Source organism: Myxine glutinosa, chromosome 5 (genome assembly GCF_964187855.1).
Source record: "Myxine glutinosa chromosome 5, kmMyxGlut1.1, whole genome shotgun sequence".
NCBI classification, from domain to species: Eukaryota; Metazoa; Chordata; class Myxini; order Myxiniformes; family Myxinidae; genus Myxine; species Myxine glutinosa.
Genome location: NC_136265.1, coordinates 150,243,609 through 150,271,283, shown reverse-complemented (window position 1 = coordinate 150,271,283; position 27,675 = coordinate 150,243,609). Strand labels below are relative to the sequence as shown.

General features: G+C 44.9%; 1 protein-coding gene across 6 annotated transcripts in view; it reads right to left on the bottom strand.

Moving 5' to 3' along the window:
* Window positions 1-26,568, bottom strand: part of LOC137426929 (regulator of G-protein signaling 7-like) — a 260,768-nt gene extending 234,200 nt beyond the window's left edge. For 5 of the 6 annotated variants that reach the window (XM_068115959.2, XM_068115957.2, XM_068115962.2 and 2 more), the window contains exons 1-2: window positions 26,499-26,568; window positions 25,262-25,383 (exon numbers count right to left, since the gene is read on the bottom strand). In XM_068115959.2, coding sequence (XP_067972060.2) covers window positions 25,262-25,383; window positions 26,499-26,529 — 153 coding nt within the window. In that variant the 5' untranslated portion in view covers window positions 26,530-26,568. The remainder of the gene's footprint in view (window positions 1-25,261; window positions 25,384-26,498) is intronic. The other variant, XM_068115964.2, reaches the window with a different exon arrangement.
* Between the last annotated feature and the right edge of the window lie 1,107 nt (window positions 26,569-27,675).

Below are 27,675 nucleotides of genomic sequence, written 5' to 3'. Positions count from 1 at the left end.
TTATGTCATCTGCTCGTTGAATAAAACGATAGATGGTTCAAAATTAAACATATTGAATTAAATATGTATATACATCGTAGTCGCGCTCCTCTCCCCTGTTCTTATGTCATTATTACCTCACAGAAACACAGTGACAGACCCCCCCCCCCCCCCCCCACCACACACACACACACACACACACACATCTGTTTTATGCTATATCATTGTTGTAATTATTACTCATGCTTTTGTGAGAGAATATTACGACGTATCACCAACCTCATTGATTCTGCAATTAGGATTGATATTGAACACCTAATTATACTCAAGGCAGGTAATTCATTGTTCAAGGTTGACATGCACAGATGTGGAGTTTCCCTCGAAGAAATCTCAAAGTGCGTTTCTCTGAACATTTATTCTCGGCATATTTTTGCTACTTTTTCAAAAAGGAGAGTTTCTGATTCATAGTTGTGTTCGAGCGAAGCATCTTTGAGCATTTGTTGCATTCCCTCTGGAAACACAACAACGATGTTCTTGCCATCTGTCTGCTCTTGCACACCTGTGTTCAAGTGTTCGTTTTCAAGTTCAAGAAGTCTGCTTTTCAAACGACGCTTGTTGATTGAGACATCCTGCCCAAGATTTTGAAGACGATGTTCATACAGATCATGAAGATCAGATAACTTGAAGAGGTATGTCTCAATGTCCCATCCTCAATGGCAAACTCAACGTAAGACACCAACTCCACAAATGCTCTGGCGTCTGCTCTTTCCGTGTTTGAGGAAACACCTTTACGGTGATGAGCCCGATGTCTGTTTCCATATTGCGTCAAACAGTTAAGGTGGTATTTGGCTTCTCGGGCAATGAAATCACCCCCTGTTATTTTGGATAAGAGTTGTTCATCCTGCATATCAATTGCCATCTTTCTGAGGGACTCGTCAGCACCAAATGTTTCGAAGTTGTGTAATTTTTGGGCACTCGTTGTTTCACAGAAGATGCGCACACACATTTAGCATCAAACACCGACTGCCCTCGGAAGCCTCGACTTCATGTTTTCTTTTCTTCATTACTTGCCTTTTGAGTTTCGAGTTGTTGAACTTTTGATGACAACAATGATGCCACGAGGCATTATTTTCCACAAAAGTTTCCGACTGTTCCTTCAGCGCCATAATTATTCTACATCAACTGGAAATTCATTTATTTTCCTGAACTCTTCAACATTTGCCAGGAATGCAGCATATACTTCTCTGGCGTTACACTTAAATCCTTTCTGTGGACAACATAGTCTTTCTGGTGTAGTTTTCATGCAGATAATGCAAGCTGTCCAATCCATGATGACCTGAAATTAGATAGTAACAGTCCACGTAAGAATAAAAAGTAGAATATTCAAACCAATTACATGTTCCAATGTTGTAAATTAATACGTTTTGTCGAATTTTGTAAACTTGCAAAGGTATATTTTACGTGAGATGTAGAATGATATTTAAAAATTTCTAAGAGGAATTCTGTTCATTTTACTGAAACATCTGATAATTAATGAGCAAGATTATAGATGAAGGTTTTTACAGATTATTGACTTAGAAACGTCCCTTCTGCTTAAGAAACTGTTACGGATTCGTCACTTCCGTTGTTGTGGTTCTCATCCACTGTAAACATTTTTGGTTGCATGTACTATTATTGTTATCGTTTAAGTGAGATAGAAATAACTGTTGTCAAAAGATTTAAAAAAAAGTTAGAGTTTTAAAAGAAACCGAAAACCGGATCGGGCACCGGACGAAGAAGACGAGGAGGAAGAAGATGAAAAGAGGCGGAGCAAGTGAGGTGGGAGAAGGAGCCGAGCTGCTTGGAGGTTTGGAGCAAACGCTGGCGAACGAGGGTCACGAGTGAACTTTGGGGTTTCCTGGGAAAGGGATTCCTGCGACAGAGTTGTTATCGCTGTGACAGATAAACCTGCGTGACAGGTTTTGCGGTTGATTCCGAAGAGAATCATTGGAACGCCGTTACGTCTCGAGAACGGAACGTTGGCCATTTTACCTCGCGCCTGATTTCGCATCGCTCCAGGGTTTTCCCCTCACTTCAACCATTTCACCGCATCCAGACGTAACCTGGTGTGTGTGTGTAACGTGGATTCTGAGTGGGAATTTGTGGTTCATCGATTGGGAGCCGTTGAACGTCCATACCCGAAGGTGTGTTTTCCCAGTCGCCTCTTGAGGATACCTTTGCCTATCTTTGGCAGTGTGACTGTCAACCGAACGGGATTCTGGTCTCGATACAACATCGTTCTGATGATCTCAGAGCGTGGATCGACTTTGGTTTGAAGCTGGGACAGAGACATTGGGAATGTTATTTTCACTCACTTGGAGCACTGTGAGTTATATTGTACGAAACTGATGGTACCATAATAGGAATGATATATTGGTTGTACAATTGATTAATATTGTTATTGTACTGTTAGTCTTGTGTGACCTTAATACAATACTTGTTTGTTGGTAACAATTGGTGTGGTTTCACCATTGATCTTTGACACACAGAATAACACATCTTTCTGCCGTGACTCCTCTCGGGGCTCGGAGGTACACCGTGACCGGGGTTTGGGGAGGAGCACGTAACAAAACCCAATTTCCGTTATTTTCAGAGGATTAAATTCACACATTGCAGTATGCCTAGAAGGATTCAAAATTATCATGCTCTGTACAGTGACCGTTCAATAAATGATGGGATAGTCAATGAAATAGTCTGTGTTATAACTATATAGTTACTCCACTATGTTTCAAACAGGTCCACTATGTTTCATATGCATAAAATATTAGAAATTTTTTTTTTTGCACCCACACAACTGTATATTTTCCCTGTGTTAAAATTATGTGTAAACATGAACTCGACAAAGAAAGACATGTAGGCCTAAATTTGATCGGTTGCAAGAGTTTAAAGATCACAATCTAGTTATATAGAAAAGAACAAGAAGTCATGTTGACAAATACTTTAATTGTAGCACTTATGTCAATAATCGAAGATTCTTTGGGGTTTTTTTTCAACAAAATTAGAATATAGTGACGTCACTGCAACAGCCAGTCAGCTTATGGTTACTTAAATGTCATTGATTACATCACTCTTCAATTCCCTGACCCTCAAAATGTCAAATTAATGACTTGGAATCTCATCACAATGCTTCACAACCTTATTTTCTACATTTGCTCTGCGAGCTCGGTAGTAGATTGTGACGCCATTATGACGTCATAAAGTACACTTCCTGTCATCCGATTTTTTTGCAGCTAACCCTCTTTTTGATTGTAACACATTGGCAAAGCTTTGGTGAAAAAAAATGGTGCTTTTGTCCACCGTGTAACAATCCTTGGCATTTTTGTTACTAAGGTACCTCATTATAAGGCCTAAGCTGTCTGAACAGTGCATACAAGTTGTAAATTATTATATTAATACATGAATAAAATACAGTAAAAACTCAACAAGCTGGTCAACAAGTATGCAGGTGAACAAATATTAAAACAAATTGATTTCTTATGAAGATCAATAAAACACACAATAACCCTGTGGAAGTCACAAATGACTGAGAAACTCCTGAAAAATCAATCACATCACTGGTAAGTACTCAAACTGGTATTAGTTTAGACGTACTCCTGTGAAGGTATATGCTGGTTATATAACTCCTCTTCTTCTTCTTCTTCCTCTTCTTTAATGACCACAATTATACCAACGTCCTTGTGTGGTTGGCGGAGGGAAGTTGGGACAAATGTTTCACGAACCTGCTGGCCAGGCCTGACGTTCGACTGAGGTTATGGCAGGAATTTGGAATTCATGATGCTGGTGATAACTCGCCGACTCTGTGTTAAGGACACCGTGGGATCTTTAACATCGACCAACTAATGCCAACAGATGGGACCCCCAGTTTACCGTCCATCCGAGGGACGACAAACACATTGATGATTCACCCTACCTGTGAAACACCTGGATGACAGTTTGTAGCTGCGTCGAGATTTAAACCCAGGCTATATGGATTTGAGGTGAGCGTGCATAGCTTTTGGCAATCCTGCCAGCCCTGGTCATAATAACTAACTCATTTAAAAACACTCAGCCAGATGAATCTCCCTCCCAGTTCCCACCCCTCCAAATAGGTACAGCCAGGTGAATTTCTCTTGTCCATTACAACACTACAGTGTCAAGGTGAAGATGCAAAAGCATTCAGTGATTCACCTCTACAATTAACCAATGTTAAGGTTACAAAAGTGCATAAACTGAAGAAAGTCTGGCATGCATGTGAAGGTGTAAATTCGACAAGGCTTAAAAGCAGACTGAATCCAAGGCTTAAATGCTCAATCAAGCCATCCAAGAGAAGCTGCATAGCACGTTGGAACGAGAACGAAGTCGATGGCACCCCATCGCAAATCCCCACACTTCCAACCAAAATCAAGTTTGAAAGATGGCAAAAAGTTCCACAAGGAATGGCCAAATATTAAGTTTTTAGTTTAAAAATTCCTCCGTTTTGACTCACCGTGAGCCAAGTCCCCACCCCCCTGGGGCATGAAATCAATGGGGGAGGGGTCAAATACAAAAAGCTTGTTACATATTTCAGGCGTCCCCTAATGTTGATTGGTTGGACTGACGGACACCAACGTGAATTTGAGGGTTTTCTTAATAAAAGTCAAGAATGCGGAAACGGATGTTGGTGAAATTTGGAACATATTACCATGATGTACTTCTTCTGAAATTTCACAAGTTCACAAGCATTTACTTCGGAAATTTGCAGATTTCGTCCAGTAGAAGTCGAGAAACGAATTTTCAGTCCCCATGTTAAAGTTACATACAGAGAAACCGTCCCATATAAAGGGAGGAGCACTTTGCGCCTCCCTCGATTACGCCACTCGGAAGGAAAGATCGAAATACCAGGAGTGAAGATATGTTGAGGAATCTTCCAGGGAGACGGCCTTTCACTCCCACCTGTTTTGCCTGGCCCTGGACCCATTCAGCAACCTCATTAATGATCAAGGACATGGATACACGCTGACATCAAATAAGAGGCCAAGAGAATGGCCAAAGAGAAAAAAAGGTTACATCTACTTTACATGGATGATTTCAAACTCTTTGCACCAAATGACAAAAAGTTGGCAGAACAACTAAACTTAGTGAGACAGTACTCTGACATCATTCATATGGAATTTGGCCTGGATAAGTGTGCTAAGTGCATATTCATACAAGGTAGAGCAACAAAAATGGACAACATATACAACAATACAGGAGCTAGAAAACGAAGCATCATATAAATACTAGAGTAGAAGAGGGCCACCAAATATGTCACAAACAAATACACAGAACAATTACCATAGAATACCTGTGTCAAATGAGGTTGATCCTGAAAACATACCTATATCCAAGGAACAAAATCAAACCCATAAACCAACTCATGATATCAGTATTCCAGTACAGATGCGGAACAATAAACTGTTCACAATCAGAAATCAAATAAACTGGACATCAAAATAAGGAAACTCCTTACCATCCACAAAATGCTTTACAAAAATCAGAGCATGCCGAGACAAGGAGGTAGCGGATTAATGGAGCTCAACCATTTGCACAGAATGACAACTGTATGATTAGCTGAATACGTAAAAAGTGCAACAGACTACCGAATCCATTTTCTAAGCAAACACAAAGATAACAAACCAGTGAAGGTATCCCTCACCCACCGAGTAAAAAATTTCCAAATACAGGTGGGAATGGAAGATGTCACACAAGAAACCGAAACAACGAGTTGGACCTCAACAATCTTACTATAATTCAGCAAATGTCCATCCGTCTGTCTGTCCGTTCGAAGGTAGCGCAAAATCGGCTGAACCGATCGCAACGATATTTTCGGTGGGTAATCCTGGGATCTCCAGGAGTAAAATAGGCTATTTAGTTTTTCCAATTTCAGCTTTGGTCTCCAGCATTCTCAGGTTTGGACTCCCGCATAACATTCGCGTTCGCATAACATTCATTGTGACGATGTTTCCATTGTGACGATGTTGTTTTCCCGGGTGCCGCACAAACGGCTGCACCGATCGCTGCACAGCTGCACCGATCAGACTTGGTGACCTCGGACAAAGACCTTTTATAAGGACACTGGTTGAATCCCTGCTTGAGATAATTCCAACCCCCTCCCCGCCATCACGGCCGTCTCTCCAACTCACAATCCCACGAGATATGCAGAAAGGACGACCCAAATCCAATATAAACATCATTCGTATATAAACATCATTAAAAGTAGATAATGACCTCGGCCAAAGTTCAAACGACGTTTAATCTCTACATGAGAGAATTCCACATAGCTATTTGGGCGGTGTATACGCTAACATCGCTGTCTCCATCGATCTTGCCAAGGCCGTAACACCTATCGGCTCAAAATCCTTTTAACTGTTGATTTGGTAGTTTTTACAATGAAGGAAACACGTATCGGGAGTACATACGACATTGGGAGTACTAACTGCATGCGTCTTCAGTATCAAGCTTAAATCTCTCATGGCGGATCTGAAGAGCAGAATGCTTGGAGAAGTGGTGGGCTACTTCGGCATGAAGGAGCATCAGAAACGTGGACTCCCACACTGCCACATCCTGCTGATACTTGCTCCCGCATGACGTTATTTTCCCGGGTGCCACACAAACGGCTGCACCAATCAAGATTTAACGGATGTTTATATTTAACGGATTAAACGGATTAAATCGTTTAAAAGAAAAAAAGCCTTCAATTTCTGATATTTAGCCTTTTCATTTGGGCCTCCCAATTGAAGCCTCGCCCGTAGGGCGGGTACCGTTGCTAGTTGCAAAAAAAGAAGAAAAATATAAAACGAAATATCAACAGATATACCCCGACAACTGGGAAAACAATAAAATAAGACATTCAAAAAGAAAACAATAAAACATTCAAAAAAAGAGTTGGACAGATTGGGAGTAGACAAAGAAGGCTCTTTGAAATGGCTAAGAAGATGTCAGCTCAACTGGGATGGAAAACAAATCATTATAAATGCCCAAGACCAAGGACACTACACCAATGTGTGGGAACTGATGGTTACTTAAACTTTTTATTAGACAGCTGACAGGCTGGGAATGTGATTTTTCTCATTCCCTTTGATTTCTCTTGCATTTTGCTTCATGGCCAAAAGCTGGTCCATGTTTCTTTGCCCTGCTTATCTAACAATGAAAGAAACTCTGTGTTTTACCTGCCCTGGTACAAAACTCCTACATCCAGGGGAAATGACCTTCAAGGCCATGTGAGGTGCATTGCGTGCGAGACATGTTTCTTGTGGGAAGTTTCCTTTTATGATACTAATCTTTTCTGCGCTGAAGTTGCCTCGGTGTATATAAATGGGGGGAATTTTAAATGCTTTTGAGAAGGGATCTGGCAATTAACTGGAGCCAACCCTTTTCCCGCATATGTGTGAATTCCATATTAAACGGCTTGTATCTTCAGTACGGTGTTTTTAGTGTTTACATCGGACATCCGACATCAGACATCAGACTCGGACAAATAGCTTTAAAAAGATCGCGGGACAGAGTCAATCGAACAAGTGGAGGTTCTGCAAGGTAGAAAAAGTACGAGCCACCTCCTATTGGGATGTAAAAAAACTCATGTCAGAACAGCTGTACACCCAAAGGCGCAACAAAGTATGTCGAGTAGTCCCATGTCAACATCTGCAGAAGTCTCAATATCCCAGTTCCAGAAAACTTGTGGAAACATGAACCAAAAGCAATCACTGATAGCAAGGAAGTAATGCTCATGTACAGCATAATGATCCTATCAAGCGTGACCATGGAAAACAAGGCATTGTGACTGGATATAGTGATGAGAAACAAAAAAGAAAAGAAGGCATTGCTAATTGAGGCGTCATTCCCCATCGATTTTTGCCGTAAATGCAGAAATCAAGAAAATGACCAGATACCAAGACCTCAAAAATCAAGTGAAAGATCCTTGAAGCTGAAGAGCATTGAAATTATTGTACCAGTGATTATTGTAGCAACTGGAAAGAAAAAAAAAGAACCTTACACATATCTTTAAAACCGTTTCTGGGAATATTACGAAAAACGAATTGCAGTTGGAAGCCGTCCCGGGCTCGGTAACAAACCTTTAAAGAGCCTCAGAAGAAAACTTTGAGAATAAGAAAACTTCACAAACTGGCCCATGGATTATGATCACTTACTGAAACAGAGGTGGATACTTTGAGACCTGGGAGGAATCTGTTCCACCTACTGAAACCCGCATATGGAGAGACCAAACAACGACACACACACAAACACACACAGCCAGAAGTTGCTCTTGTTTGAAGAAGAAGAAACTCCACCATATGATCTTCTCCATCCATGTGAGTTTTCAATATATCTATCAATTATGTACTATTTGAAGTCAGTGGCATCCTGACTATTAATTACGAATGTCTATTAATTATGTACTATCGGAATATACCTTTCGACACTTTGGACTGCTGAGACCCATTGGACCTTTGAAGAACCTTTAAGACCCCCCACAAACCTTAAGACCACCAAGACCCCCAAAATACCCAGAAGACCCTTAAATACAATGAAGAAAAAGATCACCCCGAGGACTCAGAAGACCCAAAGACCCAAAATACGTCGAGGATGCAAAACGACCCCCCAGGGACTCAAAAGACCCCGAGGACAGCCTCATTTAATATATACACATATATATATATATATACACATACAGACTTGGCATTTAATATGGAATATTTTTTTGTGGGGGTGAACTTACTTTTCAAGATGTCTTAGAACCAAAAGTTCATTGGAATTATGTTGAAATTATTCTAGATTTTGTTAATGTGACCTTTAAAAGAAACAAAAACCACATTTGACATTTCAAAACAAATAAATTGATCCTTGAAAGTGATGTAAACTGATATCGAACTCAATTCATGGACAGTACTGTGTTAAACTTCTGTACGTTTTCCAGAAGTATCTCTTTATTTTGCACATTAGCCAAAATTTTTTTTAACAAAAACAAAAGTTAAATTACGACTGGGATTACAGACAGTAAAATTACAGTTCAGTACTTCATGTAACCCCCACGAGCATTCAGGAGAGCACGTACACGTCGAGGCATGCTGTTCACGAGATTTGCCAAGGTTTGGACAGGAATTGCTTGCCATGCAGTGACAATAGCCTGCTGCAATTCATGCACAGAGGTCGGCTGCTGGTCCAAGTGGTCGATTTGACGCGTTAATTCTGCCCACAAGTTCTCTATCGGATTCATATCCGGGGACATGGCAGGCCACTTCATATGCTCTACACCACGGTCAGCAAGAAAGTGTTGGATCATGCGAGCACGATGAGGCCGTGCATTGTCATCTTGGAAGACAAGGTTTCCTCGAAAGGCTGCACGACCAAATGGAAGCAATGTTTCTTCCAGAATGGCCCTGTACTTGAACTGGTTCAGGTTTCCATTCAGAACAACCAGGTCCGTTTTGCCCCCTGCATGAAAAGCAGCCAAAACGGTCACCCCACCACCTCCAGCTTGGACTCTTGGCACTATACAATTTTTGTTGTAGGCTTCATGCACTTGTCTGCGCACTCAGACGCGGCCAACTTGACGATAGACCAGAAATATAGACTCGTCACTGAAGATCACGTGATTCCAGTGTCCTGGCTGCCATTGACGGTGCTCTCTGGCCCACTGCAATTGGCGCTGGTGGTGTTGTCTGGTCAGGCATGGCTTTCTCAGGGGACGCCTGGCACAATAGCCTACTTGAACCAGTCATTGGTTGACTAGCCTTCTGGATACAGGCACATTTGTCAGTTGCTGCCACTCAGCCCTAAGCCGATTAGCTGACTTGGTACGGCCATTGCGGTCTAACCGGTGCAGCTGGCGATCATCCCTCCTTGTGGTTCTGCGGGGACGTCCTGGCCTCGGTATTGGAGTAGGGACACCCCTCTGAGCCTTTCGTTTCAGGATCTTTGACACCTGACCTTGAGTGATGCCATACTGCCGAGCAATAGCACGCTGTTTCATGCCGTAATTTCGTAAAGCCACCACTCCATGACAAACAGCATTGTCGAGTTGACGGACCATCTCCAGAGGAAGCGGCAATAACTTTTGGAGACGTGCAGCAGTTGTTTTCCACTAATACAGAACGCAACAACCCTTGTATACCCGACTGTGAAGCCAATCATCAAATGCACCTGTCCGTACATTTTGCCACGCCACCTGCGATATAATCCTGTTGTTGACTTCTTGCTGCGACAGACAATCAGTGACATGGTTCTTTTAACAAATAAATCACCAAAATGTAAAAGAAACTCACCAGATTGATATACTGAGTAAAGAAAGTAAACCCAAGTCAAGAAAAAAAATAATTCCATATTAAATGCCAAGTCTGTATATATATATATATATATATATATATATATATATATATATATATATATATATATATATATATATATATATATATATATATATATATATATATATATATATACATATACACAGTATATATATATATATATATATATATATATATATATATATATATATATATATATATATATATATATATATATATATATATATTGTTGCGAATATGGAATTTGGCCTCCATATCCGCTTGTAAATATTCCCCTATTTCTCCAATACTCCCCAACTTTCCCCAATCCCCCATTCCCTAGTCCCATTGCATGTAAATAACACTCAGTAGAGCCGACCTTCCCCTTATTCCCCCATTAAATGTCGTGCCCAGGTCCACCGCACCACACGTAGACAACTTTCGGACATCTTGCTAGTTATTCTTAATCTATGTCAGTTAAGGACTCGTTTCCATTAATTCTGACTCTTCGTTGCACCAGAATGTGATTATATGGCATCAGTAGTGAGTTTAGGACCTTTCCCATACCTCCTTCCATCTTCTTCCCCAACAATTACAACAACAACAGAGGAGATGGCGGCGGCGCGGGGGAGGATGCGTCCTCACACCGGCTCGATTAGCGCCATTGACCACGCGCTCCACGGGGTTACCACGGAGGGGCTGGCTGTCAGCTCCTCCTCAAGGGCGGAGCCTGGTAACCCCCCGCACCCAATCAGAAGGGCGGACCGATTCCATCTGGGGCGGAGCTAACGAGCCGAGGGCGTGTCACTCCCCGCCGGATATACGTGGCGACTTAGCGGACGTGAAGGAGAGATGCGCCCCCAGCTTGAGCAGACAAGACGCCATCCGAGCGCTGCGACCTCCCCGCATCTCTGGACCGGACCGAGTCGATTCTGACCTTTGAGCCCAGGTGCACCTGGAGCCATCGCTACCCGCCTGTCCTTTCCATCAATCCCCGTGTGAGTCAGCTTTGTCCCGTTTATCTGTCGTCTGTTGGGAATAATATAAGATTGTGTCTAAGTGCTTGTCTTTCTATGTTGTACCTCTCGTCCCTGTAATCTGACCTTCCGCACGAATATAATCTCCTCCGGAGGTCTTGAGAACCGTATCCCTGGTGTCGTCATTTTAATCCCAGCCGTGTGTCTGTTCCTTCATTGACCTAGCATCGCGCGACTAGTCAACGTTCGGCTTCGGGTATAATATCGAGTATAATCTTGTGCAGACGTGGTCATCCCAAAACCGCTCGGTGAATAACATCCAAGCCACGTCTGTAACAATTGGTTGTCAGGAGTTGGATTCGAACCTGGGACTAAATTTATTTAGCCCAAATTTTGGAACACCAGTTGTACTATTAGAGTAACAATTGGTGTCGAGGAGTGGAATTCGAACCCGGGACTAAATTTATTAGGCCCAAATTTGTAACAGTTAGAATCGATTCGGAGCGCGTTTCCCGCGCGAAATTATAACGGCCGAAATTTGAATTTGTTTTACGAAAATAAAAAAAAAACCGAATTTTGAAAGTCGCGCTATGGCGGATCAAGACAGCTGGGGTCCGGTAGAGGAGAGAGAGGTAGGGTCGATCCAGGACCAAAATGAGGGACAGGAGGAGAGCGAAGCAGTGAGGGCGGCAGGTTCGCAAAATAGCGCCGTCACGCACGAAGTAGCGGGAGCGCAAAATGGCGCCTCGCTGATCACCGCGGCCGCGACCGTGGCAGCGCCGCCGATGGATTTGAACCTTTTTTTTATGCAAATGAAGGCCCTTATGGACAAGAATAATGAAGAAATGGTAAGCAGAATAATGATGGGAATGAGGGCTAATAGTGAGCGGTTGAGTAATAAAATGGAGGCTCAGAGTGAGCAAATCGAAGCAACAATAAACGGAATGAGGGCCGATAGGGAGGAGATGGAGCAGATGAGGGTGGCATCTGGGCAGGAGATGCAAGTGATGAGTGAGGAGGTCGGAGGAGTGCGCGAGGAGGTGAGGCACTGTAAGGAGCACATGGAGAAGGAGGTGAGAAAGGGGACTGTAAAGTTACAAGGGGGCATAGAGGTCCTGACGCAGGAGGTGGAACAGCTGGCGGAGGGACAAAAAGAACTAACGGAGCAGGTTCAAAGGAACACTGCGGTATTAGGAGGGTTAAAAGTGACACAGAAAGAACTAAAAGACGACTTGATAGCGACGAAGAGGGAATGTCAGATGGTACGAGAGGGACTGACAGCGAGGTTGGACGAGGTGGTAGAGGTAATGGAGACGAAGGACCGGCAGGTGAGGACGCACCTGGAAACGGTCAAGGTAGCCTTGGAGGACGAGCTTGAGGAGACGTACCGGGGAATAAAAGAGGTGAAGCACAAATTAGAAGAAGTGGAAGAAGGGATGAGCGAAATTAAGAAGCGACGGAGAGGGGATAAGAAAGAGATAAAAGAGGAGATAAAAGAATTGGTCCAAAGTCTGTGTTTGGATCGTGATGATGTGCTCATTAACCGGATGAGGGATTCGCAGGTGATGGAGGAGAAGCGAAGAGGAAGAGGACCCGGTGTAAGTGGTGACCAATATGGTCGTGCGTATGATGCGCCAGGGGATTTAAGAAGCTTGGGGATTGGTTTGGATCCGGGTGTTCGTGAAAGGCCGTTGGTGAAGTGTGCGACAGGTCTGGTGTGCGAAAAAGGAGGTGTGCAAGAAAGTCCGACTCTGGGGTGTGTGAGGAAAAAGTGCGTGCCAAGGAGTGAGTGTGCTGGCGAGAGTGAGTCGGTCGTAGCGCGTGTGCGAGGGAGCACATGGAAGCGCGGTGTGGTGAGTGTTACAGAGGGTGTAACGCAAGAGTGTGCGCGAGGAAGGTGTGTGACGGACAGGTGCATGGGGAAAGAGTGCGCTGTCAAAGGCAAGGAAGAATGCACACCTGTGGTGAGTGTTACAGAGGGTGTGACGGGAGAGTGTGCGCGAGGAAGGTGTGTGACGGACAGGTGCATGGGGAAAGAGTGCGCTGTCAAAGGCAAGGAAGAATGCACACCTGTGGTGAGTGTTACAGAGGGTGTGACGGGAGAGTGTGCGCGAGAAAGGTGTGTGACGGACAGGTGCATGGGGAAAGAGTGCGCTGTCAAGAGTAAGGATGAGTGCGCTGTCAGGAATGGAGGTGAAAGTAGTGAGAGTGACATGGAGCGTGAGTTAGTTGTGACAGGTGAGCGAGGATGGACACCTGGGATGGAAGGATGCACACCTGGAATGGTAGAGCGTGAGTGGGAATGCACGCTGGAGTTGGTGGTGAGGCACGTGGTTGGGTGTGCGAATGAGAGCACACCTGTGATTGTCACAGAGGAGGTGACCGAGGAGGGGGTGCGAAGCGGTGTATTGGTGAGGTGTGCGAGCAACAAATGTGTGCCAAAGTGTTCGGTGGTCAGGTGTGTGACCAAGTCTGTGAGTGGAATGAGAGTACCTGGGTGTGTAAGGAAAGGTACGAGGAGCATAGAAACGGCTGGATGTGTGAGCAAGGAACGGGCTGCGGGGTGTAAGAATCCAGGTGAAGCATCGACGGTAACCAGGTTAGAGGTTAGGTCGACTTTTAGCCGAAGCGGGCCCTCGGTGCGTGCCGGGCCTCGCTTTGAACGGCCGCGTCCGTGCTCCACTAGGCGTAGCGGGCGGCTGGATAGGAAGGGTCGTCATGGCGACCACGTTGTGTTGAGACGTGCCGGCAGGTCGAGATCGGGACATTGGATGGCTCCACGCCGAGGTGATGCGTGGGATCTCGGCCCGGGTAAGCCCCCGTCCCTGCACCGAGTGCCGGACGCATCCAGCCGCTGGCACAAAACAACCAGCATCCATTGCTTGGCTTTACGAAGCCGGGCTTTGGACAGGGATTGGCGCACCGAGAGGTATTAGTGAGTCGACTGGGTGATGAGGTTAGTGTTTTGGACCCAAAATTAGAGAAAAACAAAATTTGATGATTGGCAAGGGATTGGCAGTAGTGATTGGCAGATGATGGGTAGGGATTGGCAAATTTTTGATTTGTTGAAATTTGATGTGCAAAATTGGTAGTGAGAGATCCCCGATGTGGTGGGATGGCATCCCTGCCACCCTTCCCATGTGGGGGGCAAAGGAGCAATAGTTTATGGGGTGTATGGCAGTGAAAACTAGCCCGGGTGGGTTAGGTTATATTGATAGGGCCCTAGAAGATGACATTAGGTGACGTTAAGGTTAGGTAGTGACTGATACCTGTAGTAGGGACGCAGGTAGATTAGTGTGGATTATAATGACGTGGGAGCGCAATAGTTTAAAGGGACGACTGGGAAGCGCCAGTTTCAGAAGGGAGTAGTTAGATGAGATGATGCCGTGTGTGTGAGAATTGAACAGGTGTGATTGCACAGGTGTGCAACTGGACAGGTGTGAGGAGCAGTGTATGAGTAGTGAGTGTTGTGGATCAGCGCGAATGCGCTTGGGGAGAGAAGGGTGCAGGTGGCACCAGGTGTGAGAGCACAGGTGTGCAGGTACAGGTGTGTGGAGAGAGTTGGAGTAAGTGGTACGGAGTGGTGTGCATGGTGCGAAGGTGTGGATGGGGGAAGAGTGGACCCCTTTCACGAATACCCGGGGCGGGTAGTGTAAGTGTTAGGTAGAGGGTATAGGTAAGTTGTGGTTGGATATTGGCATTTGTGGTGCGGTTGCAGAATGGTGTTGTGAATGGGTGCATTAGTGTTGTGGAAATGGCGGGGCGTGTAGCCTGTTAGTGTGTGTAGTTGGTTGGGCACTCCACCACTGTGAGGATGTCGGCCAGGTGAGGCCGCAGGTGGGGTCTGGGAGCCGGTAGAGTTGTGGATGGGGCCCGAGGATCCGGAGGATGGACCCGGGTAGCCCAGTGCCAGAGAGGGCACCGAGTGGGGAGAGTGCCAGAGGGCCTTCCCCTGGTAGTTAGGTTAGGGTAAGGAGCAGGTAAGCTCGGAGGCAACTGCAGTGGTGGAGGTGTGCAGGTGGGTAGACCCACTGGGAGAGGTACACGTCGCAGCCCAGAAATTGTACGAGGGCACCGGGAGATGAATCGGGGGAGTGAGACCCCAAATTGAAAAGCACCACAGTTTGGCCAATGGGAATTGGTTTTTAGAACCCATAGTGTAAGAGGGCCAATGGTTTGGCCGGAGAAAGACCCCGGGTAGTGTAAAGTTGTTAAAGTCATTTAGGAAATAGTTAGGATTGATGAACTTGTCGCACCATACGCAGCCACTTACCTGTGGTGATGATGATGACTCCACACCTGTGTTTTCTTTGTTTTGTTGCAGGAGATGAATCGCTGTGTGGATTTGTGAGACGCATCACGACGTGGATGAGACATTGGGGTGATTCCATCTCTCCCTCCCTAGGAGGGACTGATGATGAATTGGTAATGGCAAATTATGATGTTGAGTTGGAGATGGCAAATTTTGATGAGAGTTGAAAATGGCAAATTTGATTGGTTAGGAGGGAGAGAAGACGAATTTGGTATATGGGAGGAACGGGGAAGACAGTAGGGATGTTTGTTGATTTGTAAAGTAGATGTTTATGGGTAGTGTTGTGTTGTGTGGATACAGTAAGGGGTAAGGGAGGGGCCATGTAGGTTACCTGGTGGGGGGGGGGGGGCGTACGATAGGAACGTACCTGTCTCACCTGGTTCCCATGTGCCCCCAGTGTGCATCACCTTACATTGCGTGCACTTCTGCGCCCTTACCACCTTACTCACTTGTCTGCTTCTTTTGTCTCCCACCTCCGAGGATCTGGCTTTGGGGTAGAGAGAGGAGAGAGAGAGGTGCTGGCTGCGCAGTTGTGGGCCTGCACTTTCGCTGTTTGCTGCCGGGATCGATACACCATATGGACCGCAATGTTTGTGGCCACCCACAATGGACCGCAGTTCGTTTGCGGCCAAGCACCACCCGGGGATGGACCTATGGGTCAACGTGGCACCTATGCCATACAGGTGAACCACTTTTAGTTAACACCAAGTGCACCACAAGAAGAGCAAGAGACACCTGCAGGGTTAGGGGTTGTCGAATTTATTTTTATTCCAATGAACAATGGTGACTGCACCGATTGGTGGTGGGGTGGTGCTTTTGATGCTCGGGAAGGGTGCTCTGCACGTTATTAAAGGCCGTCGGCCACAGAGCACTCGTGGGTTGGTGTATCGATGTTGGCAAGCGCGCTCTCTCTATGCATAACATCTGCATGTGTTCCTCCAAAAACAGGTCCTGGATCGTAGTGTAAATAGCAGCGTAGTCTTGTAAATAATGCTCCCTACAGGCTGTATGTGTAGTTTGAGAATTCTTTCCGGATTCGGTTATCCTGTGGGTGTGTTTCTGTGAGGAGAAGGGTGCAACGTCGCAGGGGGACATATTTACTCATTTGTGAATATCTGTAAAACTGTCGCACTCAGGGTAGAGTTAATAGTAGAGGGAACTACATTGCGTGCCACACTAAAGTAGGTAAAAATTTATCGGGTCGGGACGCCCCGAGGGTAGAGAAGGGTGCAATGTTGCGAATATGGAATTTGGCCTCCATATCCGCTTGTAAATATTCCCCTATTTCTCCAATACTCCCCAACTTTCCCCAATCCCCCATTCCCTAGTCCCATTGCATGTAAATAACACTCAGTAGAGCCGACCTTCCCCTTATTCCCCCATTAAATGTCGTGCCCAGGTCCACCGCACCACACGTAGACAACTTTCGGACATCTTGCTAGTTATTCTTAATCTATGTCAGTTAAGGACTCGTTTCCATTCATTCTGACTCTTCGTTGCACCAGAATGTGATTATATGGCATCAGTAGTGAGTTTAGGACCTTTCCCATACCTCCTTCCATCTTCTTCCCCAACAATTACAACAACAACAGAGGAGATGGCGGCGGCGCGGGGGAGGATGCGTCCTCACACCGGCTCGATTAGCGCCATTGACCACGCGCTCCACGGGGTTACCACGGAGGGGCTGGCTGTCAGCTCCTCCTCAAGGGCGGAGCCTGGTAACCCCCCGCACCCAATCAGAAGGGCGGACCGATTCCATCTGTGGCGGAGCTAACGAGCCGAGGGCGTGTCACTCCCCGCCGGATATACGTGGCGACTTAGCGGACGTGAAGGAGAGATGCGCCCCCAGCTTGAGCAGACAAGACGCCATCCGAGCGCTGCGACCTCCCCGCATCTCTGGACCGGACCGAGTCGATTCTGACCTTTGAGCCCAGGTGCACCTGGAGCCATCGCTACCCGCCTGTCCTTTCCATCAATCCCCGTGTGAGTCAGCTTTGTCCCGTTTATCTGTCGTCTGTTGGGAATAATATAAGATTGTGTCTAAGTGCTTGTCTTTCTATGTTGTACCTCTCGTCCCTGTAATCTGACCTTCCGCACGAATATAATCTCCTCCGGAGGTCTTGAGAACCGTATCCCTGGTGTCGTCATTTTAATCCCAGCCGTGTGTCTGTTCCTTCATTGACCTAGCATCGCGCGACTAGTCAACGTTCGGCTTCGGGTATAATATCGAGTATAATCTTGTGCAGACGTGGTCATCCCAAAACCGCTCGGTGAATAACATCCAAGCCACGTCTGTAACAATATATACGTATATATATATGTATATATATATATATATATATATATATATATATATATATATATATATATATAATATATATATATACTGTATATATAAATAAAATACAATACTGAATTCAATTTTATAAAGAGGACATCATGTGTCATGCGTGTCTGATGAAAGTGGGGTTGTACAAAATAATGAAAGAATGTACAAAAAACACCCCATCCTGGCAAGGGTCTGCAATCTCCGATTACTCTTTCTTGTTTATACATATGTGTACTTGAATATAAGTCACAGTATATATAAATCGTATATATATACACCTCTACTTGCTTTAACTGCTCCAATTACCCCCACCTTCTTGTGAGGTCAGCTGCAGAACGTTTGTAATCCAAGCCTTTCATGAACCATTGAGCCAGGCCTGTCATTTGACTGAATGTGGCGGGCAATTTGTTCAGGGTGCCAGAGATAATTTCCTCCTCTTCGCAAAAGACAGCAATGGGAACATTAAAGCCCACAAAGGCATGCTGGCACACCGGTCCTCCGACTTGACATCCTTCCGATGGATGCCTCAAACATTGATTCCTTGTCCTGCATGCGAAACATCATTATGACAGATTCATAGCTGGGTCGAAATTCAAACTCAGGATAGATAGAATTTTTTGGGGTATATTAGTATCTTATTCATATAGATGGAATATTTTTAGTATCCTATGCATAGAACATATGTTTGGAATACCCTACATACAATCACAACATAGCCTACGCTCCCCTTCTCAAGACTTCCCTTCCCCAATGTGCTGCAAATCCTCCTCTCACTCCATTACTTCTAATTCCTTCAATCACCTTCCCTTGTGCCATTCTCAGCCCAATTCCATTTTGTCAAATCACTCAAACCTCCAACTCTATTGTGGTGCTGCTCCTCCTACCATCTCATATATCTCCAACTAGCTTTGGCCCCTTACAGGTCACGTGTTCTGACAAAACCCCTTCATATATATATATATATATATATATATATATATTGTTGCGGATCTCGACGCCGGCCTTCTCCCCTTTCCAAGGGGGGATTAGTCCCCTTGTCTTTGACTGGCCTGGCGGGACCCGGGACCTATGACGTCCTTCCCGGACAGCGCGAAATATGGTATTAGGACTAGATTTAGGTATTACCTAATTACACGCGCTGCCCTGAAACGAGGAAATAAGCCCCGCACGAATCACGCGTGTTGAGACGCCGAGCGGTGCGTACACGCGATCCGTGCCGTTTAGATGGTGACCCCGGTTCTAGCGATCGTATTCGTGCCACGCTTAGTCAATGGATAAATCACAAAAGCGGTCGAATGGGAAAAGGAAGAACAGGTTTATTTACACCATTTACAATGGTTCACAGAAAAGAGGACACAGTGCAGCCTTAAAACAGTCTTAACTTACTACCCAGGACAAACGGGCCCATCACACACACACTCACACGGGGCTTGCAGCTGCAGGATGATGGTCCGCATCCAAGGATGGCTCTCGTGCAGCTCCCTCCGGTCTCCGGTCCGTCCCGTGCAGATGGTAAGTAGAGGGGCAGGAGCTCTCCGCATGTCGTTTGGCGCATAAGGGTTAATACGGGGCGATTTGGTAGGGAGCGGACTTCGGCGGTTAGCGGTGATCACTGGCGGCTATTGCCATGTTTACTCATGTGGCTGAGGTAGGCATTCGCTACCGGCGCGTCTGGTTGCAGCCGTGTACTCAATGCCTCTTCTTCCTCTCCTCTGGCGCGTACGTTATACTGCACGAGTTACAGTTCAATGCCTCCAAAGCGAGTGATGCGAGTCAAGTTCTGTCCACACAAGTCTTTTCACCAATACCGTGTGCCCGCGAGTTCTCTCAGTCCTCCAGCGCTAGTCCTCCGGAAGCAAGTCCTTTTCTCTGCGAGACCTCCTCGTAAGTCCTTTGGGTTCTCCAGTGCTAGTCCTCCCATGCAAATCCTGCTGGTAAGTCCTTTTCTCTGCGAGTCCTTTCACAATGAGTCCTCCTCATAAGTCCTTTTCTCTGCGAGAGCTCTGCAATCAGTCCTTCTCTGCGAGTCCTGTTCAAGGGCTTTTGCAGTGACTTATATAGGTACGCCCCGCGAACCTTCTAGAACTCACCAGACGCGCCTCTCCACGCCCCCTCACGCCATGCCGTTAGAGCCCTGGTTGGCTGGTGGCTCTTACCGTCATCGCCTCTGACGCTCCGCCTTGACGCCGCCCCACGCCGACCCCGCGCTCCTCCTTCTTAGGCCTATCTCGTGTTACTCGACTAGTGAGCGAGCAAAGGGCAGCAAATGCTGCGGGCAGCCAAAGTGTAACAAATGCTGCGGGCAACCAAAGCGTAACAAACTGAGTGGGTCAGCCAAATGGGGCGCGGGATCAATTATGCCCATAGAGGTGGAATTGGAGGGTGGACGCAAAATGACCGGGACCTAAACTTATGTCTTTACACAACGCAGGTATCAATAGGAGAAATGGCCTATACTTACACATACTATGACATAACTAATACTACAGGTGGCCTACGTGTTGCTCGTGGACTAACTATGGGGGGCAACCCTTTAACCTTTAATGATCAATATGTGCCAATCTCAAAACCATAGCAATATACAAACTTGGCATTTAATATGGAATTTTTTTTTTTCTTGACTTGGGTTTCCTTTCTGAACTCAGAATATCAATCTGGTGAGTTGCTTTTATGCTTCGGTGATTTCTTTGTTAAAAGAACCATGTCACTGATCGTCTGTCGCAGCAAGAAGTCAATAACAGGATTATATCACAGGTGGCGTGACAAAATGTACGGACACGTACATTTGACGATTGGCTTCACAATCGGGTATATAAGGGTTGTTGCGTTCTGTACTAGTGGAAAACAACCGCTTTTTTTTTTTGTATACTGAATCGAGGCTCGTGAAAGAGCTACAAAAGTTATTGCCGCTTCCTCTGGAGATGGTCCGTCAACTCGACAATGCTGTTTGTCATGGAGTGGTGGCTTTACGAAATTCCGGCATGAAACAGTGTGCTATTGCTCGGCAGTATGGCATCACTCAAGGGCAGGTGTCAAAGATCCCGAAAAGAAATGCTCAGAGGGGTGTCCCTCCTCCAATATCGAGGCCAGGACGTCCCCGCAGAACCACAAGGAGGGATGATCGCCAGCTGCACCGGTTAGTCCGCAATGGCCGTACCAAGTCAGCTAATCGGCTTAGGGCTGAGTGGCAGCAACTGACAAATGTGCCTGTATCCAGAAGGCTAGTCAACCAACGACTGGTTCAAGCAGGCTATCGTGCCAGGCGTCCCCTGAGAAAGCCACACCTGACAAGACAACACCGCCAGCGCCGATTGCAGTGGGCCAGAGAGCACCGTCAATGGCAGCCAGGACACTGGAATCGCGTGATCTTCAGTGACGAGTCTTGATTTCTGGTCTATCGTCAAGATGGCCATGTCTGAGTGTGCAGACAAGTGCATGAAGCCTACAACGAGGATTGTATAGTGCCAAGAGTCCAAGCTGGAGGTGGTGGGGTGACCATTTGGGCTGCTTTTCATGCAGGGGGCAAAACTGACCTGGTTGTTCTGAATGGAAACCTTAACCAGTTCAAGTACAGGGCCATTCTGGAAGAAACATTGCTTCCATTTGCTCGTGTAGCCTTTCGAGGAAACTTTGTCTTCCAAGATGACAATGCATGGCCTCATTGTGCTCACATGATCCAACACTTTCTTGCTGACCGTGGTGTAGAGCATATGGAGTGGCCTGCCATGTCCCCGGATATGAATCCGATAGAGAACTTGTGGGCAGAATTAACACGTCAAATCGACAACTTGGACCAGCAGCCGACCTCTGTGCGTGAATTGCAGCAGACTATTGTCACTGCATGGCAAGCGATTCCTGTCCAAACCTTGGCAAATCTCGTGAACAGCATTCCTCAACGTGTACGTGTTCTCCTGGATGCTCGTGGGGGTTACACGACGTACTGAACTGTAATTTTACTGTCCATAATCCCAGTTGTAATTTAACTTTTGCTTTTGTTAAAAAAAAATTTGGCGAAAGGGGCAAAATAAAGAAATACTTCTGGAAAATGTACAGAAGTTTAACACAGTACTGTCCGTGAATTGAGTTCGATATCAGTTTACATCACTTTCAAGGATCAATTTATTTGCTTCGAAATGTCAAATGTGGTTTTTGTTTCTTTTAAAGGTCACATTAACAAAATCTAGAATACTTTCAACATAATTCCAATGAACTTTTGGTTCTAAGTCAACTTGAAAAGTAAGTTCACCCCCACAAAAAAAATAATCCATATTAAATGCCAAGTCTATATAATATACACATGCTGTTCACCGACGATCCCCATCCAACTTGACAGAGCTTGAGCAAATCTTCAAGGAAGAATGGAAAAAACTCCCCAAATCCACATGTGCAAAGCTGATACAGACATACCCAAGAAGACTCGAAGCTGTAATCGCTGCCAACGGCGTTTCTATGAAGTATTGACTCAGGGGGTTGAATACTTAGGTAAATTAGATATTTCTGTATTTCATTTTGAATTATTTTGTAAAAATTTCTAAAAAAAAAATTCACTTTGACATTATGAGGTGTTATGTGTAAATCAGTGACAAAAAAATCTCAGTTTAGTCAATTTTATAGTCAGGCAGTAACACAACAAAATGTGAAAAAGTCAAAGGGGGTGAATACTTTCTGAAGGCACTGTATATATTCATGTGTGTGTACATATATATAACGATTCATACAAGTGATAACATTGAATTGCAACCTTAGAGAAAGGGAAATTATGACAAAAGGGAATGACAGAGATTGTAAACCTTTTGAAATTAATCCCTGAAACAAGGACACCACTCATACTTTTGCCAGGCCTGATATTGCCTTGTATTATAATTTCGTGGTGAATCAATAAAATGTGCATCCCATTTTGTTTATCGAGATGTCAAGGCTCATGGAAGAGTCGAATCCTATGATGAGACTTTATTGCGACATTGACGAAATGAATTTAAAAGTCAGTTGGCAAAATCACATTTCACTGAAGCAGTCAGCAGTCAAGCAAAGCTTCTCGTTAAATCAATCCAGTCTTCTTCCTTAAGTTCGGGTCCCATTACTTTTAAGCAAGTGGTTCATAGAGCATCTATTATTGCCCAAGTCTTTCACGAACTGGCTGGCCTGGCCTGATGCTCGACTGCTGTAATTTGTAATTTGTTTATCGTTCACTGCCCACAAAGCTATCTGTACTAAATATACATCAAACAAACAAATATTGTCGATACATTTTGTAATACTGGTTGATATTTTTTAAAAAACAATGGAATGCCAACAGGTACACACACTCGCCTCTGAGGTGTGTAGCCTGGGTTTGTATCTCTACCCAGGTATACCCCATCAACCTGGTGTTTCGCAGGCATGCACATGTGTGCACTATCCATAGGATGGTGGACTGGGAGTCCCGTCTGCTGACATTAGTAATCATTGGATATTACAGATCCTACTGCGTGTTTAGCGAAGAGTAAGCGAATTATCTCAAGTAATCTGAACAGACTCTAATTCCTGCCACATTCAGCTGAATACCGGGTCTGCACATCCAGGTTTTGTGAAAGACCTAGGCCTAAAAGTTACCCCAGCTGACCCCACAAGATGATGGGAATAATTGGGACCATTAAATAAGTTGAGATGAATTATTTTTTCTTTTTTCCTTCATTTTTAGCCTGGTGTTGGCTCTCCGGTTAAGGTAGCCGTCTGAAGATCTTATGGCCTTGAGTTTGAGCCCTTGCCATGGCGTTGAATTAACACCATGTGGGTTGATTCAGCCTGTCATCCTTCTGAAGTTGGCAAAATGAGTAGCAGCTAACTGGGATGAATGACCATTTGAGTATCCAGCGTAGAAGTGACGACCCATCCAGGATTCTACCCAATAGCCTAGAAAACTGCTTTGGCAGCACTATGCAATGAAGATGCAAAAAGGAGTGGTCGTCTTCTTCTTCTTTCACTTTTAATCAGAAAAATTGGTCTCTAACATCATGTAAAATGCAAATGTTATATATATATATATATATAATAACGCCTGAATTCCCACAAATGGTGTACACAATCTAGCATTATCGGTGGAAAGTCAACTAGTGAGTTCAGAGAACACCTTACCCCATGAAGTCTTGAGAAAAAGGACATGGATAAGGTCTTTTAAACTCTCCATTTGTGTTTCTGAGCCAAATCTATAATTCCTACGAGCTGTGTTTTTTTTTTCCGAATCTTAATATTCCCACAGTGAGAACGTGTGGCATATTTGATTGGTCGAGATGGCGTAAAATGGCGCAATATGTTGTCGAAGTACTGCTAAACTGGAGGCATTTGGAAGTGCCAGGGAGACTATTTGTGTCCAACATTATCCAGTGTATAATTAAATAAAAGATTAAAAGCTGAAGGGGAAAAAAAAAAAAAAAAAAAATTGGAAGTTTACTGCCGTTTATTTACCGTCTTTTACACCACCTTATTTAACACTTTACATTAGTTATTTATGCCTGTTGTTTTTAATCCTTTATGACGTCCCTAAAAACAGCATGTTTCCTGTTTGGAATGATTTTCAATTTTGTTTGACTGCCATACAGGCTAAAGCAAAAAAAAATTGTCGCACTCGTCTGTACATGTATGTATATGTATATATGTATGTGTATGTATATATATATATATATATATATATATATTCAGGACGGTTTGCCAAATCCCGAGCCAAAGTACTGCTAAACTGCAGATTCGTGTTCTCCAGTATTCAAAATACAACATTCAATTGAAATTAAGTATTTCGTCGATCTTAAACTGACGTCTGCAGATAGACAGAGTGAACCAATTGCCTTACCCCGCTCTGCGCGACGCGTGCGGGGTAATAACAACAGGCTCTTTGTCAGTCTCTGATGTTGCACCTTGAACTCTGAAGCATCGATAACTGTTCGTTTCCCCTGCTGTATCGTCCTGACAATTAGCGGACCATCCGGTGTAACCAGGTCAGGCCATCGCCAAACCAAGGCCATCATTTGGTCCATAATGGACCCGCACCAAACGCCGCCCGGGGTCTTCCTCCGGACCAACTTTCTAGCCAAACGTCTCGAACCTTTCGCGGACGTTCTTTCAAAATAAATAAATAAATAAATAAATAAATAAACTTCACGAACGTCCATCGAAGCCACAACCACAGTAGTTTGACTTCATATCCGACAGGGACCCTCCCCGCAGCACCAGTGAGGACGGGGTCACACAAGACCTGGTCTTACCCACAGCCACAACCTGGAAGACCACGTGTCGGCGGTTCTCCGGTACTGGTGCGGACTGTGCACCCGAATTCAAGTGCCAATTCTAACCGGAGCTTAAGGGTGCTTACCTGGAGGCTGTCTGCGTGGAAGAGCTCGATTAGGACCCCATGGCGCGGTTTGTGATGTGTGTTGCGAACGGTACCACCTCCTGCCGCGCAGAGGCGGTACCTGATGCACGGACGTGCTGAGCCTGGTGGTGGGAAGAGCACGGGCTTAATGGGCGGGAGCTTCCGAGCCGAATTCCCCTCGCCGTTTAATACCGTCATTATTATATTATAGGGACATCTATTTATTACGTATGCGGACGGAGGATTTGACCTTTCCCACCTCCTCCACGTGCGCGATTTCAAAACACGACACGGGATTCGAACCTGGGATCGCAGAATCATGAACCAAGGGTTCAGGTGCGACTGCCGAACGGACCGACCAAGGTGGCTTTGATTTGATTTAAAGTGTCCAGGTCGATTTCAGGTTCGGACATAAGTTTGTTCATTGAGTTCACTCTTCCCGTTATTTTTAATTTTATGTATGTATGCAAATGAGACACTTACATGGACGATACTATACATCGTGCTCGTGGCTCAAGGTGTTTGCACAGGTAAGTGGTGGCGGAGTTGGGAAAGTCGGATGTGGGGGTCGGTTATGACTTGTCGATATGCGGCAAACCATACACCTGCAGGAACCGCAAGAAAGCAATCAGGTAAAACTCGATCGTCCAGGAAAACAAATCCATGACCAGTTGGCTCAGGAATTCTATCCTGTTTTCCCGAAGCCAATGCCCCGTCCATTGAGCTCTTTGTTCCAGGAATTGTGACACGTGATCGGGCTGACAGGATGCCCAGGGGTATGTACCTTCGCCCCTCTAGGTATGTACCTTCGCCCCTCTAAGCTGCTGAGCCTGGGTTCTAATCCGGTCCCAGTTATAAACTGCTCATCCAGGTGTTTAACAGGTAGGTTGATTCATCAGTGTATGTGACATTCCTCAGATGAACGTGACTGGACATAAAAACAATTCATTTTTACATACTCTTAAACTCAACATATGGCTTCAAAGTAGGTAAATGTAATGCAATTCATACAAGATTCCTGTCATATGTGAGTGCCATTTGGTGTCGTCTATTTATTACGTGTGTACATTTATTCAGTGTTTCACCACGAACACCACGTATGTACAATCGTATGTATTTTATGGACGTACATACTTATTTTATAGATACACGTATTTTACTGACAGACGTATTTTTATAGTACGGACTTTACATATGACTCAATACACATACACATACCTGAGCACAATACACATACCTGAGCTGCTCACCACACACAAGGCTTTCATCCGCAGCTCAATGGAATACTGCTCTCCCCTCTGGGCTGGTGCTCCTGCCTCACACCTAGCTCGTCTTCACGCTGTTGAAACCAAAGCGTTTAGAATCATTGGAATCTCCCGTGATGAAGGTACCTCCAAGGGCCTTTCACTTACTCACCGCAGGCAGGTTGGTGGTCTTTCTGTCTTCTACCGACTCCTCTCCGGCTTTGCTCCTCCAGCTCTCTCTGGGCTCTGTCCCCCAAATATTCCTACAGGTCGCACAAGATCTGCCTGCAACCCTCTTATGGTTAAACTGCCAAAATCAAGACTCTCTGCTCACCTTCACTCCTTCATTCCTCTTTTCTCCCGCCTCTGGAACAAACTCCCTCACTCTCTTCAATCCCACTCCACCCTCCAGGTCTTTAAAACAGCTGTTCACCACCATCTCTTATCTTCCCCCATCCAAAACCTTGATCTTTTCTACCCCTGCTAATTTCACCCCAAATCCACTTTTTTGAAATACCAACTTCTGTCCGGGAAGTCCTTGGTGTCCTTGTGTTTATACTTCTCCCATCCCCCCCCCCCCGCCCCCAACCCAGGCCGCCTCCCCCCAAGCCCTCTCCCTCCCACACATTCCCGATGTCCCTGCTCTCAAATGTTGTGTTTATGTGCTTCCCCTTCTCTCCCGATCTTGTCTCCGCTCCCCTTTTTATATAGTTTGTTTATTTGTCTGTTTGATTTGTTTGTGTGATAAATGTTAGCTCTTTCACGAGCCTCGATTATGTATACAAAAAAAAAAAAAAAAAAAAAAAAAAAAAAAAACTTTAAAGAGGGTCACATTATAATAATACATACCTTTTAGACATAGTCACATTATAATAGTACATACCTTTTAGACATAGTCACATTATAATAGTACATACTTTTTGACATAGTCACATTATAATAGTACATACCTTTTAGACATAGTCACATTATAATAGTGCATACTTTTTAGACATAGTCACATGATAATAGTACAGCTTTTTAGACATAGCCACATTATAATAGTACACGCTTTTTAGACATATTCACATTATAGTAGTGCAGCTTTTTAGACAAGGTCACATTGTAATAGTACATACTTTTTAGACATAGTCACATTATAATAGTACATACCTTTTAGACATCGTCACA